The sequence below is a fragment of the Octopus sinensis genome, linkage group LG28 (assembly GCF_006345805.1).
Source record: "Octopus sinensis linkage group LG28, ASM634580v1, whole genome shotgun sequence".
Lineage (NCBI taxonomy): Eukaryota > Metazoa > Mollusca > Cephalopoda > Octopoda > Octopodidae > Octopus > Octopus sinensis.
This window is the reverse complement of record NC_043024.1, coordinates 11,219,832-11,235,931: the sequence shown is the minus strand read 5'-3', so window position 1 is coordinate 11,235,931 and position 16,100 is coordinate 11,219,832. Positions and strand designations below refer to the sequence as shown.

The 16,100-nt window shown below is 37.6% G+C and overlaps 1 protein-coding gene across 4 annotated transcripts in view; it reads left to right on the top strand.

Annotated features, from left to right (window-relative positions):
- The window catches only part of LOC115225866 (deleted in azoospermia protein 3), a 122,798-nt gene that overhangs the window by 60,764 nt on the left and 45,934 nt on the right, over positions 1–16,100 (top strand). For all 4 annotated transcript variants that reach the window (XM_036514459.1, XM_036514458.1, XM_036514461.1 and 1 more), the window contains 3 exons: positions 11,172–11,231; positions 12,735–12,788; positions 13,338–13,362. In XM_036514459.1, the coding sequence (XP_036370352.1) occupies positions 11,172–11,231; positions 12,735–12,788; positions 13,338–13,362 (139 nt within the window). The remainder of the gene's footprint in view (positions 1–11,171; positions 11,232–12,734; positions 12,789–13,337; positions 13,363–16,100) is intronic.

Genomic DNA, 16,100 nt, shown 5'->3' with positions numbered 1-16,100 from the left:
CCCATAATTATGGAAAAATGCTTAAGGCTTCGAACACTTATTAAACAAAAAATATTCTTTCAATTTTTGTTAGAATTTTGTTTTAAGTTTAATTTTTAGTGCTTTGGTTGTAATTTACTATCTTTGAGCATTTTAATTTAAATTTAATTTTTTTTTTTTTTTTTGCTGATAATTTAATTATTGCAATCCACATTTAAAACTAAACATTTTACTGTTTCTGATTTATTAACTTGATATCATTTTATTAGGATTGCAAGTGTTACTCTACATCCTGTCATTTCAGTTAATGATGCTTCATCGTATATACATCTTGATATAATTTCATCAAGTATTTATTTTTGAAGATAAAATATATACCAGATACTCCTTTCTGAAAAATAAATTTATATACATATAAATGTAGAAAAAAAATATTTTTCTATTGATTAAAAAATGATATCACCAATTTTTTTTTTTTTGACTAATTTTAATAGAAACATCTGACTAATTCATTAACTACAAATGACTGAAATGGTTAATTTGCAATTAGTAAACAGTTTTAAATTGACAGATGTTTCTTCATAGATGGATGGCTATCCTTCCTCAATAACATTTCGCTGTTGTTGACTAATTTGAGTTTTATCATAATAACTATTTAAAAAAAAATATATATAAGAAAGCATGAGTGCTGTAGGTAAATGTGAAATGATTGTGTATATGTTGTTGAACATACCACTTAAAGATATAGAAGTGAGATGGTGGAATAGTAAAGTATTGATCGACTTGATTATATATACATCAGGAATATAAATCCACTACTTCTTCTAACCATTCAGTTGAAGTCGACTCTCGGTCACTCGTTGGATCAGTGTCCTCCAGTCAGTTCTATCCTGGGCCGCTTCTTTCAGACTGGCTATGTCCATTCCGGTATCACTCTTGATGGTGTCAAGCCAGCAGGTTCTTGGTCGGCCTCTTCCTCTCTTGCCACTGACCATTCCGAGCATGATGTCCTCCAGGGATTTTCTCCGCATAATATGACCGAAATATGCCAATCTATCCTTGGTGATCCTAGCTTCTAGCGACATTTTCGCCCTGATCTGCTTAAGAACTTCTCCATTGGTGAGCCTCGCTGTCCATGGAATCCACTACACATGCTTTATTTATTGTCTTTGTGGGGAAATTGGTTTATTCCCTACTTTATTCTCATGACACTTGTCTGTCAGCCCTGGGTTACCGTATCACCTAATTCAATCTCAGAATCTATCTCCAGTGACAAAGCAGACTAAGATGATAACTGGGTTTGATAGTCAAAGTTAAAAATTTTTTTATTTTGACATGGGTGCGTGGTAAGAAGTTGGCTTTCCAGCCACATGTTTCCAGGTTCAGCCCTCTGCATGATACCTTGGACAAGTGTCTTCTTCTGTAGCCCCAGATTGACTAATGCCTTGTTGGTGAATTTAATAGACAGAGACTGTGTGGAAGCCCATCATTTTGTATGTGTGTGTGTGTGTTTTTGTCTTCCATTACTGTTTAACAGCCAATGCTGGTTTGTTTATGTCCCCATAAATTATTGGTTTGGTGAAAGAGTGATAGAATAAATACCAAGCTGGAGTCAGTTCACTTAGCTAGACCCCTTTCAGGCAGTGCCCCAGCATGGCCACAGTATAAAAGTTTATTTAGCTAAATCCCTTTCAGGCAGTGCCCCAGCATGGCCACAGTATAAAAAGTTTATTTAGCTAAACCCCTTTCAGGCAGTGCCCCAGCATGGCCACAGTATAATGACTGAAACAGACGATAAAAGATACTGAATTCCATGAAACCAAGACCAGATGCTGCTCCTTAAAATCCTCTTGGTGCTTACCACAGTATGTTTAGTGTTATGTATCTAAATTGTAGATTTAGCAAATACAAGACTAGTGCCCTAAGGATATAGCTCAGAGATCAGGACGTTTCTCCAGGCCCAGCTCCTACTTCTCTGCATTGAGAGATCACAGCCCTGGTGCTGTAAATAATGTGATTAAAATGTCACAAGAAGGAATCAAGCTGAGCCAACCAGTGGTCGGCTTAGGGATAGATGAAGAAGAAAATGGTTGGATAATATCCATAGTCTTAGTTGGTTACACTTGGAATCCAGCCAGAAAGTCTAATGACAGTCGCTTCTGCCAGGACCCTATGGAGAAGGTGCCTGAGGACTCTACCTCTAAAACCCTCCTAGAAGTGAGTGAGTGGAGAAGCTGAACAGATTATTATTCCGTTTTTTGTGTTGGGAAAGCTTAGTTTAATGGTGAGTAGTGTAAGTTGAAACAACCAGGAAATAAGCAAATCTCCTGTTTATAGCTGCTTAGATAGACGCAGATTATGCAATTTAGTTTCGATTTGCAATTGGAACTCTTTCACTTTTGTCTGGTTACATATTTCATTGACAGAATCATGACAGGAACCAGATAACATTTCATTTCACTTATAACATTTGAACCTGTGATCTCTGTCTCTCTCACACACACACACGTTCACTCTCATGCTCTTGTAGAGTGAATGGGTGAAGGGTGAGTGGGGAAATATAAACAGAAGTTGAAAATAGCTGAAATGTTTTCAGAAAAGAAACAAAATAAAGTTTCCTTTTTTTTTAGCATGTAAACTCCTTATAAAGATGATTTAATTAGCTTGCATATTAAATGATATTTAGTATAGAAAAAAAAAACATTGTTTTCTTTGGTAAAGAGTCAAATACCAAACATATACAAATGTCTAAAGGAAGAGAGAGAGAATGAATGAAGAGGTGTGAGTGAGGATGGAGGCGGGGGGAATCAAGATGTTCAAAATTTTATACTGTGTGTAATCTTCAATGTTGAACATAGACAAATACTAGAGAAATCATTTAACTGGAAATAACAAATCATAAAGCCCTTCTACTTTTATATATGCATGCATACACACACTCTCTTCATCTTTTTCCCTCTGACTTTTTTCCCTCTCTTCTCTCCTTATCTCTTCCTCTTCCTCCATTTCCTGTGTACCTACTTACCTATCTCTCCCCCACACACTCTCTCTCATATACCGACATATCAGTACCAAATTCATTGTTCACTCATTCCATTCCAGAGCATCAACCCTCTGGCATTCTTCCCCTGTAAGGTGGCGAGCTGGCAGAAACATTAGCACGCCAGGTGAAATGCGTAGCCGTATTGCGTCTGCCGTTATGTTCTGAGTTCAAATTCCGCCAAGGTCGACTTAGCCTTACATCCTTTCGGGGTCAATTAAATAAGTACCAGTTATGCACTGGGGTCGATATAATCGACTTAATCTGTTTGTCTGTCCTCTCTGTGTTTAGCCCCTTGTGGGTAGTAAAGAAATAGGTATTCTTCCCCTGTGTACACCTTTTCCATTGACTTACCAATCTTACTAGCATCAGAGAGCCTGCAAAAGCTGTGGCTGTAGCCCCAGCCCCTACCAGTAATAGCAATGTTGGTACCTTTGACTTTGATGTTCTCCCTGCTAATCATCTAAATCCTATCCTGAGCCTAAACAAAATGTAAAATTTTAAAACACTAGAAAAACAATGTAACAAAACCTGACTAACTTTTACAATAGTGAAATAAAAAAATATATCTTCTGGGTTGCTTGCTTAATGCATCAAATTCATCCCAGCTATTTTTATTGGCTACAAAAGTCAGAATTATGGACACCATCTGACACCTTTTGATTAAGGGAATTGACAGAATTGTTAAAGCATTGGATTAAAGACTTAGAATATTTTGTTAGTCTTTTCAGTCCTGGGCCTTACATCCTGTTGAGGTCAATTTAACCATTCATTATTCTAGTGTAGATGAAAAGTGTAGATAAAATATAGCACCAGTCAGGTAATAGGGATCCATTTGATATTTCTCGTAGAATATTCTGGATATGAATGAAATTACTAGTGCTGGTACCGTGTGAAAAACACACAGTACACTTTGTAAAGTGGTTGGTGTTAGGAAGGGCTTTCCAGCCACAGAAACCATGTTGAAGTAGACAGTGGAGCTACTCGCAATACCAGAGGGTGCACACTCTCCTACCCTGATATAATCTCCAGGGATACAGGCATCCAGCAACAGGACCTCCGTAATGCCATGATGGACTGTGAAGTCTGGCGTAGCATGGTAAATTCCATCGTCTCGACCACGGTCGAACAATGATGATGATGATGGAGCTGGTGGTGCAACTCTCTGGTTCACAGTCTCCAATTGCACTTTCCAATCCATGCCAGCATGAAAAATGGGTGTTTGATGATGAAGATACCAAACAATGGAAGATTACTGGTTTCTCTAAAAGTTTGCAAACTTAAGATGAGTTGATATTCTGTAGGGAGACATGAATATTTTGATCAAAGTCATTCTTTGGAGAGAAGTTTCCAAACTTAGCTGCTTAGTGGTATTATGATCATTTAAATAATTTCTCTCTAAAGAAAGGCTTTACTTGAAACAGCAATACCCATGTCTTTCGTCTTGAACTGTAATTAGCAGGTACCTCATTATGGCCACTTAAACAGAAATTCTTTATTGAACATACCCTTTTGACTCTCTGAAAGCAGCAAGTTGGCAAAATTATTAGTGTGCCAGACAAAATGCTTGGTGGTATTTCATCCGAAGTCAGGGTTAGGTGAATTGGTCAAGGTTGATTTATTGTTTTTCCTTAATGAGTTTGAGGTTGATGAAATAAGTTTCAGTTGAGCCTTGAGGGTGATGCAATTGACTAATCCCTACCCCTGAAAGTGTTGTTGACCTTCTTCATGAAGTACAAAAATGTTGCACAAGATGACCTGCAGCACAGATCCCAATTCTAACAGTAACAACTCAATTACTGATATATTGATGTGTAACAGGATGAGAGATTCCCGCACTTGATGGGTGCAGCTCGCATCCTTTACATTAAATATTAATCGAAGAAAGAGTCAAGATTTCTAATTAACTTCAACAGTATAAATATTCATTCTTTGATTTGCAATATAAACATTTCCTTCCTCTGGGCAAACCGGCAACCTAGGAGCTTATCGGGAGTAGTCTAGTGGAGTGAGTCAATCCTGCCCGTTCAAGCATAGCGGGGATGCACCACGAGGTAGCAGCGTGAGAGAGCTGCTGGAGACACATCTGTCTTGTTCAGCTGCTGGCGTCCAAGAGAGCGATACAAGAGAATTTCGCTGCTGCTAGTTTTCTGCGCATGCACATGAGGGAACTTCCAGCAGGCCTTCCGGAAGACTCCATCCAACCCTGCGGATGCGTGCTGGAGATTTCCAATATGGCATCACTATAGATGTAATCATTCAACTCCAGGATTATTTCATCACTTTCAGATTTTTTCAGGTAAACTTTTTGCCCAGGTATTTTATAGAACCATTCTTAGTGGATCGTTAATTAAATTGGAGTTCAATTTAGATGATAACATGATTTTGAGCTAAACTCATGAAGCAGCCTTTGGACGAATTTTCTTCAAAAGTGTCAAATTCTTGTTCAGCTCACATTTAATCTGCCTTGGACTTAGTGTCAAAACAATTTTAGCAGCTGGTTTGTTGTTTTCAGTGCAGATGTATCTTGTCCAAGATCTTGTCAACTGGCAGGCATGGCTGTGCGACTAAAGTGTTAGCTTCACCACAAGGTGGTTTTGGAGTCAGTCCTACTGTAAAGTATCTGTAGCAAGTTTTCTTCTACTTACTTGAAAAACCCTGTTGAATGGCCTGCACTTGTAATTCAAAGGGCCAGCCGTGTTACACTAATTCTATCTGAGAATTACATTAAAGTGTAAATGTTTGTGGAATACTCAGGCAGGCTTGGCTGGGCAGTTAAGCAGCTCACATTGCAATCACGTGGTCTTGGATCCCCACTGCACTGCACCATGGGCAAATATCTTATATGTTAGACCCTGGGCACACAAGTACCTTCTGAGTGAATTTGATAGACAGGAAACTGAAAGAAATTTGTTACACACATGCACGTGTGTAGATGTGTATATCTTTGTTCCTCACCACCGCCTAATAACCAGTGTTGGTTTGTGTACGTTCCCATAACGTAGCAGCAAAATGGACCAATAGAATAAGTCCGAAGACTTAAAAAACAAGTACTGGGGTTGATTTGTTTGACTTAGACCTTCAGGGCAGTGCTCCAGCATGGCCACAACAGTCCAGTGACTGAAACAAATAAAAGAAGACTAGCACTATGACCCGGCGTTGCTGGGTCATAGTGCTAGCGCATGCATATACAGCTGCGTGCGTGCGCACATACACGCGAGTACTGTCCAAATCTCCGACCAATCACATACAGTTAGCTGGCATTCAATTGGCGTATCAAGTTTCGGGCATTTTGATTGGGTTTTGGATAGAAAATTCACAAAAAGGTCACTTCTATTGATTTTTTAATGGCTTTGCTGGGTGACTGGGGAAATGTAAAGATGGACGGTTTTGATTGACCATAGAAAGTGCGAGCCCTCTAACTGAAAAATTGTGAATTTGTATAAAGGACACACACACACACACAGACATTTTGCCGTTTATATATATAGAGATTCACTTTCACTATGATGCATAGAGTAAGTAGTTTAATTGATTGTAAAACCGAATTCTCCACAAGAAACTGGTGGAAATTCATTTTACTGAGTGAGTGAGTCATCTCTTGTGAAAGGTAGGAGAGTCCAGTTTGCTGGACATTGTTGTAGAGCTGAAAAAGAGGCAATTTCTACTCTTCTCCTCTGGAAGCCATCTACTCGCAATACCAGAGGGTGCACACTCTCCTACCCTGATGTAATCTCCAGGGATACAGGCATCCAGCAACAGGACCTCCACAATGCTATGATGGACCGTGAAGTCTGGCGTAACAGTTAATTCCATCGCCTCGACCACGGTCGAATGATGATGATGATGATGATGATGAGTGAGAGAGAGAGAGAGTGTGTGTGTTTGTGTGTGTACGTACTTATGAGGAAATTTCTAGTACAGTCTCTCTCACTTACAGATCAATCATGTTTTAGGAACAGTCATTTGTTTGATGAACATAAAAAGTTAATGTGTGTTTTTTTTTTGGTGCCAGATAACTAACTTGTTGGTTTTATTTCATGAACTGTTGATTTGTTTGTTTTTTGTTACTTGATCTAGACGTGTAGTTTCACATAGTTTCATAGAGTTGCCTTCCTCTTAATATTCATAAGTGTTGCACTTGCTGTGGGGTTGGGGAAAGAAAGGCTTGGTTCATAGATTTTAGAAGTGGAACAGTGTGACAGTAAAGCAAGCATCTTGCCATCATCTGTTTAATGTTTTCCATACTGGCATGGGTTCGTTAGGTGTGTACAGTAGTGTTCTATCTCCAGTTGCCACTCCCTGTTTCAGCTGAAATATATAACATTTTGCTTTACACCATCTTGCCAAAACGTTATGCCTCTTTCTTTACCACCCACAAGGGGCTAAACACAGAGGGGACAAACAAGGACAAACATACGGATTAAGGCGATTATATCGACCCTAGTGCGAAACTGGTACTTAATTTATCGACCCCGAAAGGATGAAAGGCAAAGTCGACCTCGGCGGAATTTGAACTCAGAACGTAACGGCAGACAAAATACCGCTAAGCATTTCGCCCGGCGTGCTAACAGTTCTGCCAGCTCTTGCCAAAATGTTATGCCTGTGTGGTGAGACAGGAGCATCTCACTTGACCTGCTAGTAATAGCAGCCAAATCTCCCTTAAAAGGAATCTTTTGATAAATAAAGGACACATTGGAGAATACAGTTATAAATACAATAAATACTATATATGTGAAAGCTAAAAGATGAGAGTGCTTTGTATGCAGAGATCTTGCTCAGTCAGGTCTAACCAAGGGCTGAACAATAACAATAATATTGATATATATTACATATCCCCAGCTGTATTATTTTAGCATCCCAAGTTCATGTTGCACAGTTTGTTAATCTCTTCTTGTTACAGAACCTCTGGCTTGTATGGTTATGCCTTCATTGAACGTAACAGCATCACATTTAAGGCACTGTTATTATTAGCTTATCTTTCATGTAAAAGATGAGCCTCCAAGCTTTAGACACACAAGTTGGGATGAAATAGATAGAATATTGGTTTCAAAATTTGGCACAAGGCCAGCAACTTTGTGGTTTGTGGGTAAATCAATTACATCAACCCCAGTGTTTCACTGTTACTTATTTTATCAACACCGAAAAGATGAAAGGCAAAGTCTAACCTCAGCAGAATTTGAACTCAGGACATAGAGACAGACAGACAATACTGCTAAGCATTTTCACTGGTATGCTAAAGATTCTGCCAGCTTGCCACCCTAGGGGTGAAATATTGCAAGTTATATCATGGTACTTACTTACAGCTGGTTGCATGAGAAGTAATTAAGGTGTTTAGGACACAATCGTAAGATCCTTGTTTTGATTCCTAAACTGGGTGATGTTGTTTCAGGCGGTTCAGTTGTAAATGAGTAAAGCTTGTGATGGACAGGTGTGTCCATTGAAGGGAGGATGTTGTGGTCTCAGTCACACCATGGAAACTGGGTAACTGAACTGGCCTTTGGAGTGAGTCCTAGGACTTGACAAAGGACGATGATTATGTTGGATGGAACAGTGGTAGCAGGGTCACTAGGCATCTGTCTGACCCAGCCAGTTGTGGTTCTTGCAAGCATGGAAAATTACATATTAATTATTATGACGATGATGATGGTGATGGTGGTTGTAGTGATGAAGAGGAGGAAGAAGAAAATGGGGATAGTTTGAATGTGAAGTGTTTTTTTTTTGGTTTCAAACTTGAGTCAACTGTCACCATTCAAGTATTTTTTTGTATTGTGATTTTCTGTGGGATGTGTGTGTGTGTGTGTGCGCACTTGTTCATTTGTATGTGTGTATGTGTGAGAGCGAGAGGGAGAGAAAGAGAAGTTGAGGGAGAGAGAGAGGGGGGAGAGAGGAAGAGAGAGAGCATGTGTGTTTTTACTTCTGTGATGCTTCTATATTTGTTGATGTTAGGATGTTGCAAAATCAAATAAAAATTGCATTGATTTATAAGAAATTAAAATAGAAATGTCTAAGTTACTTTGACACATTTAAAGATATTTATTCCTGACAATTTTTCTTTCTATAGAAAGAATAAAAACTAGAATTGTTAACTTATTTTATCAGATCATCCCATAAGTTCTGTTCGATTTTACCTTCTTTTAAAATTGAATGAAATTTAATAGTATTTTAGAATGTCTAATGGAATTAAAAATTATTTTCATTCATTTGTGTATATTTAAACTAGAATTAAAATTTCTTTGATTAAAACCCTTTCTAACATGGAAGTATCCAAAGAGCATTTAAGGCACAAAATGCTTTATGAGTACAAAAAAGGAAACTCTGCAGCTGAAGTGACTTGAAACATAGACTCAGTTTATGGGAAAGAATGCTTGAATGAAAGAACTTGCAAAATTCAGAAGTGGAGATTTCAGCTTTGAAGATGATTATCGAATAGGACATCCAGTTGAGTTTGATGATAAGCTCCTTGAGGCATTACTTGAAGAAAATCCTGCATTATCAGTTGAAGAATTGGCAATAAAGCTTAGTTCAAACCATACAACTGTTCATCGTCATCTTCAACAACTTGGAAAGTTTCCTAAACTTGGAAAATGGGTGCCTCATGAATTGTCTGAAAGCAACCGCAAATCCCGAGTTGACATCAGCTCTTCTTTCCATTCTCGCAAACTCATTTCACCCTTTTTGGATAGACTTGTGACTAGTAACAAAAAATGGCTCTTCTATTGAAATGTTAAACGTCGTAAACAGTGGCTTGGTGAAAGGGAAGTGGGTGAGATAAGCACGAGTGATATACCTGGATTCTATTAAATCAATTAATTACAACTTCCCACTGAAGTTATGATCTTATTACTTGGAAAATATTTTTCTGTTACTGCCAATAAGTTAGTTTCATTTTAATTATTTACTCAAAAAAAAAGAAAACTTAAACATTTTAATTTTTGTTTTGCTAAGTTTAATAATAGTAATAGTAGTAGTAGTAGTAATAATAATAATAATAATAATAATAATAATAATAATAATAATTAATAATAATAATATATTAATGATATATGAAAAGATGTCATGTGTTTTTAGGGTGTAGTTGCTAAGTGCTTTATGTCCATGATGTAAACCTGTCTATAGAATTGTTACAATTGATTTACCTAACTGCTATTAGTTTTTACTTGACTATTTAGTCTCCAGTCAGTCTTGACTACTTACTTAAGCACTTCATTCCCTGTGGAGCATAGGCTACCAATGACTTTTCTCCAATGTTCTCAACTCTGCGCTCTCTTTCCCTTAGAGAAGGCTTTCCTCTTTTAAGTCTTGTTGGCTTTGAATTGTCATAGAAGCTTCTTCCTTGGTAGGGTATCAGCCCTACACAAACCCATTTTGTACCTATGGGGAGTGATGATCCTTATTAGTCTGGTTTCTCTTCATTGACTTGTCCAGCATGGGAGCAGGCCCTACTAGAAGCTTGCACTTCGCTGGCATAGCTCTTGGGGGTCATTTAGGCACACAAGTCCCCACAATGCAACAAAAGTAATTATGTGTAAACTTATAATTAGTAGGGATCTCATTCCATTACTGTGACTTCCCCTTTTGAAGATGGCAGGGTGTAGTAATTTGATGGCGATTTGACTGTTAATTTGTAAAGGTTCCTACATTTTTTGCTCAACTGCTTAGCTATTAGAATGGGCAGTTGGTTCTTTTGTACAACGGTTGTCTTTTAGATATGTCTTTTGTGTTCCAGCATTTGCACTGACATTCTACATTGCACCAAGTTTATCTGGTCACTCTTTTTATTTTCCTGAGTGATGATCAGAACATCCTTTCCTCTTCAGACACACACACGCACACAAAAGTAAAAGAAAAATATTCTAGATTTATACATCAATCCATGTGTTGCTATCACAGAAAACTATATGAAAGGGAAAAATAATGTATATTTCATTTTTTTTGTAAATCTTTGAATGTTTTAATAAAACATCACATAACATTCTCAATGGCAATATGTAAGAAAAGAAAAAACAGCAGCTTATTTTTTTTATAGAATTTTTAATCCAACAGATTATTTATCAGTTTGAATCTTTCTCTTTTATTTTATTTTAATCTTGAACTAAATTTGATTGCATCAATAAATGTATGTTTATTTTCTTATTTTCTTTTTCTTCAGGCTGAAAATTTAATTTTCAAAGACAGAAAACTAAATATTGGACCAGCCATTAGAAAACAGGTGCTGACTCAATGTCCTTGATTTTATAGTGAAAAATAAACTCCTTCTAAGTTTTGTAAAAATGGCTTTCAAATATGATATGATGTTTGACTCTTGATGTAGAAAGGAATGTGTCTGTGTGAACTCTTTTGTTGCTTAGATGATTGAAGGTTCAGTGAGATACAGTGTGTTGGAACTACTGGTGTCTTGGTTTGCTGAATAACCAGTGTAATGGTATCATTTTAGTGGGCATGGTTTGTGCTGAGCTAGTCCCATTTTAAAAAAATTTGTTTTGGTTTGGCACAAGTGACTGTAAAAAGCACCATCCAATTGTGGCCGTTGCCCGCCTCTCCTGACCTCAGTGCCGGTGGCACATAAAAAGCACCATCCTATCGTGGCCGTTGCCAGCCTTGCCTGGCCTCCGTGCCGGTGGCACATAAAAAGCACCATCCGATTGTGGCCGTTGCCAGCCTTGCCTGGCCTCCGTGCCGGTGGCACATAAAAAGCACCATCCTATCGTGGCCGTTTGCCAGCCTTGTCTGGCACCTGTGCTGGTGGCAGGTAAAAAGCACCCACTACACTCATGGAGTGGTTGGCGTTAGGAAGGGCATCCAGCTATAGAAACATTACCAGATCAGACTGAGCCTGGTGCAGCCTCCTGGCTTTCCAGACCCCAGTTGAACCGTCCAACCCATGCTAGCATGGAAAGCGGACACTAAACGATGATGATGACAGGAGGTCAGTAGTTATCCTAGGATGCAGGATTTAGTTAATCTCTTGCACAAAGAAATATTGTTATTAGCACGTCACGAGAATTTACAAACTTTGATGTAGGAGATGTACATTTGGGTTCCATGGGCAACATTAGGGTTTTTCTCTCCAAAGAATTTTGTAACTCAGTGCTTACCCCTATTATCTATATCTTTATCTTCTGCAAGATATAGGCGCAGGAGTGGCTGTGTGGTAAGTAGCTTGCTTACCAACCACATGGTTCTGGGTTCAGTCCCACTGCGTGGCACCTTGGGCAAGTGTCTTCTACTATAGCCTTGAACCGACCAAAGCCTTGTGACTGGATTTTGGTAGACGGAAACTGAAAGAAGCCCGTCGTATATATGTATATGTATATGTGTGTATATGTTTGTGTATCTGTGTTTGACCCCCAACATCGCTTGACAACCGATGTTTGTGTGTTTACGTCCCCGTAACTTAGTGGTTTGGCGAAAGAGACCGATAGAATAAGTCCTGGGTGTCGATTTGCTCGACTAAAGGCTGTGCTCCAGCATGGCCCACAGTCAAATGACTGAAAGAAGTAAAAGAGTAAGATTCACATCAAAAGAGAATTCTTGTTATATTTACAAAATAGTCTTTCTACTTCCTTCTAATATATGTTGTTGTGTGTGTGTGTATACATATGTGTGTGTGCATGCGTGCATGCATTTTTCTGTGTTAGCAATATGTTGATTGAGCAAAGAGCTTTATGAATTAGTTCAATTAACGATAATTTTTTTTTTGTTAAATTCGCAGGTTCATATGACGACACAATTACTTGCAGATCTTTATGCTCAGGGAGCTGCAGAGGTAAGGAATTTTTTATCATGTGCTGTTAATTCCTGCATGACTAAATATATATATGAAGGTTTTCAAAAATTATATTGAAATATGGAGTTGAAACCTCAGGTAATTGGCTTTCGCGCGTGTGTGTGTGTGTGTGTGTGTGAGAGAGAGAGAGAGAGAGAGAGAGCAGTCATGGGGTAGCAAGTCTGATGGCTTGTACTGCCTCTGCTGCTGTGATGTGTTCATGGCTCAAAAGTAATTTTATTAACGACACAGTCCAACCTAGTTGTATACTTCATTAATGTAAGGAATGGCAACCCTGTAAACTTTATGAATCTGTTGTTAGGTTCACAATGCTGAGTTGAATTGTTCTATGAGGAATGTCTTGGAACTACAGAGGTTCTGTTAGACTGACATAAGATGGTCTTCAATTGTGTCGCCCTCGATTTTATGATATGTAAACATTATTAAAATCAGGATTTTAATTTCTCTCTGTTTCTCCAGAAAAGTAAATTAAATTGATTTATTGTTTTCAACAACAAAACCACTTATTTTCTTTTTCTTTCTTTCCAGCAAGTATCACCAAGATCTTATGGAGGTAAGTTGAAAAGAAAACAGAAATATCTATCAAGTTATGTTACGAAATGTGATTGTTTTTAGTCATTTCAGATTCTTTAGTTAAAGTTAGTTATTAATAGTATTAAAAAAAAAAGAATTATGGTTTAGTAATAGAGGCAACGTGATTAAAAAGCAGAATGATACTGATACCAGCTAACTCCTTTGTTTAGAAACATTACTAGTTGATCTTACTAAAAATATGGTATAATGTTTCCATTAGGTTAACAAAAAAAACAAAAGCTGCTATTAAAATTATGTCTATTTTATAGAATGAATTTTAAGTTGTACGTGAAATTTTTTTAAAATTTAAAAATAAAATTGAAAAAATGTGATGTTATTTATATTTTGGTTGAAATTATCCTCTGTATATATATATAATTTTTTTTTTTTGTCTTTTGGGATTAAGTAATGCTAATTAATGATTTTCAATATATTTAAAACTAACGAATTCATGATTAAGTCATACAAATTTTTTCAGTTCTGTTAATGACAGATTAATTTTATTGAAGATAAAATTAAATTTTTAATTATTTGATTAAGATTAATAAACTTCATTTAGAAAAGTTTTATTATTACTATTATTATTATTATTATTATTATTATTATTATCATCATTATCATTATCATTATCAATATCATTATCATTATCATTATTATTATTAATATTACTATTATTATTATTATTATTATTATTATTAATTATTTTATCATTATTGGTTATCATTGTATTTGGCTTCTTTAATGAGGGACATGATCAAGAACTTAAGATATTTATTTTAGAAACACGCAGTGCTCAGGTGCACTACAACATGGAATGATGCACAGTAAATGAACAGTGAATGAATTTGAAAAAAATTGGGGGAATGGGGTATGAGGTGTCCTGTTGGTGAATTTCAGGAAGCATGGAAGTTTAAAATAATGTCTTAAATTAAGTAATTTATTAAATAAAGGATTAATTTATGTCCAATAAATTTAGAATATTGACTGAAAATTTCTCTCTTTAAACTGGGAAGTAATTGATTGCTTTTAGAAAATAAATAGTTTTCTGAAAATCTTTCTACCTGCTATTAATTGACTGCTGAGCAGAATTAGATAATAGTGGTAATTTTTGTGAGTGAGTGATAGTATGAGTGAGAGAGAGAAAGAAAGAATGTGTGGGTGTGTAGATACATGTGTGTATGTGTGTGTTTTGATTTGAGAAGAGGGGAAGTTTCCAATAAAGAAGAGGGTCTCTTTATTATAGTACTGAGAATACTTTGTCGCTAGTAACAAGCGTATTTGTGCATGTGCATATGTGTGTAAAAATAATAATGAACTTGGGGTATACCGTGCTCGAGAGCTGCACTATGGACTTGTTAGAAAAAGTAGCCAAAACTGCATGAACAATGCATAGAAAAATGAACAGGCAGTGAACAGTGAATGAGTTGTTTAAAAAAATTGGTGGTGGACATCAGGTGTATTGTTGGTGAATTTCAGGAAGCATGGAAGTTTTGTATACATGTGTATGTGTAGCTATTATAATCTCTATATATATAAACGGCAAAATGTCTATCTGTGTGTGTGTCCTTTATACAAATCCACAGTTTTTCACTTAGAGGGCTCGCACTTTCTATGGTCATTCAAAACCGTCCAAGGGTGGTCGTGCACATCTTTACGTTTCCCCAGTCACCCCGCAAAGCCATTAAAAAAATCAATAGAGGTGACTTTTTTTGTGAATTTTCTATCCAAATCCCAATCAAAATGCCTGAAACTTGATACGACAATTGAATGCCAGCTAGCTGTGTGATTGGTCGGAGATTTGGACAGTACTCGCATGTGTGTGTGTGCGCACGCAGCTGTATATGCATGCACTAGCACTATGACCCGGTGTTGCCGGGTCATAGTGCTAGTATACTATAAAATATTATTATATTATATATATATGTAAAAAGCACATGGCTCATTGGTTGCAGTGTCGGGCTTACAATCATGAGGTTGTGAGTTCAATTCCCATACTGGGTTGTGTGTTGTGAGCAAGACACTTTATTTCATATTGCTTCAGTTAATGAGTTGCGACATGACTGGTGCCAAGCTGCATCAGCCTTTGCCTTTCTCTTGGATGGTATCAGTGGTATGGGCAACTGCTAGTCTTCCATAAGCAACCTTGCCTGGACTTGTGCCTTGGAGGGGAACCTCCTATGTCCAGTCCCATGGTCAATGTTTGAGCGGGGGAGGTCTTTACCCCCTTTTATAAAGCACCATCCGATTGTGGCCGTTGTCAGCCTCGCCTGACCCCCATGCTGGTGGCACATAAAAAGCACCATCCGAGCGTGACCATTTGCCAGCCCCGTCTGGCACGTAAAAAGCACCCACTACACTCACGGAGTGGTTGGCGTTAGGAAGGGCATCCAGCCGTAGAAACATTGCCAGATCAGACTGGGCCTGGTGCAGCCTTCTGGCTTCCCAGACCCCAGTTGAACCGTCCAACCCATGCTAGCATGGAAAGCGGATGCTAAATGATGATGATGATGATGATGATGATACTACTATGTATGTATGCATATACATGCACACACATTGCCTTAGGGTAAACCTAGTGGGCTATTGTACTGCTGTTATATCCCTTTACACCTAGGTTAACCTTGCTTGGCTCCCTTAATGGGGGTTTATAAAATGAGTATCAAACAAGAAACTGGGGTCAGTATAATAGACTAAACGTGCAGCTTGGTTGTTGTAAAA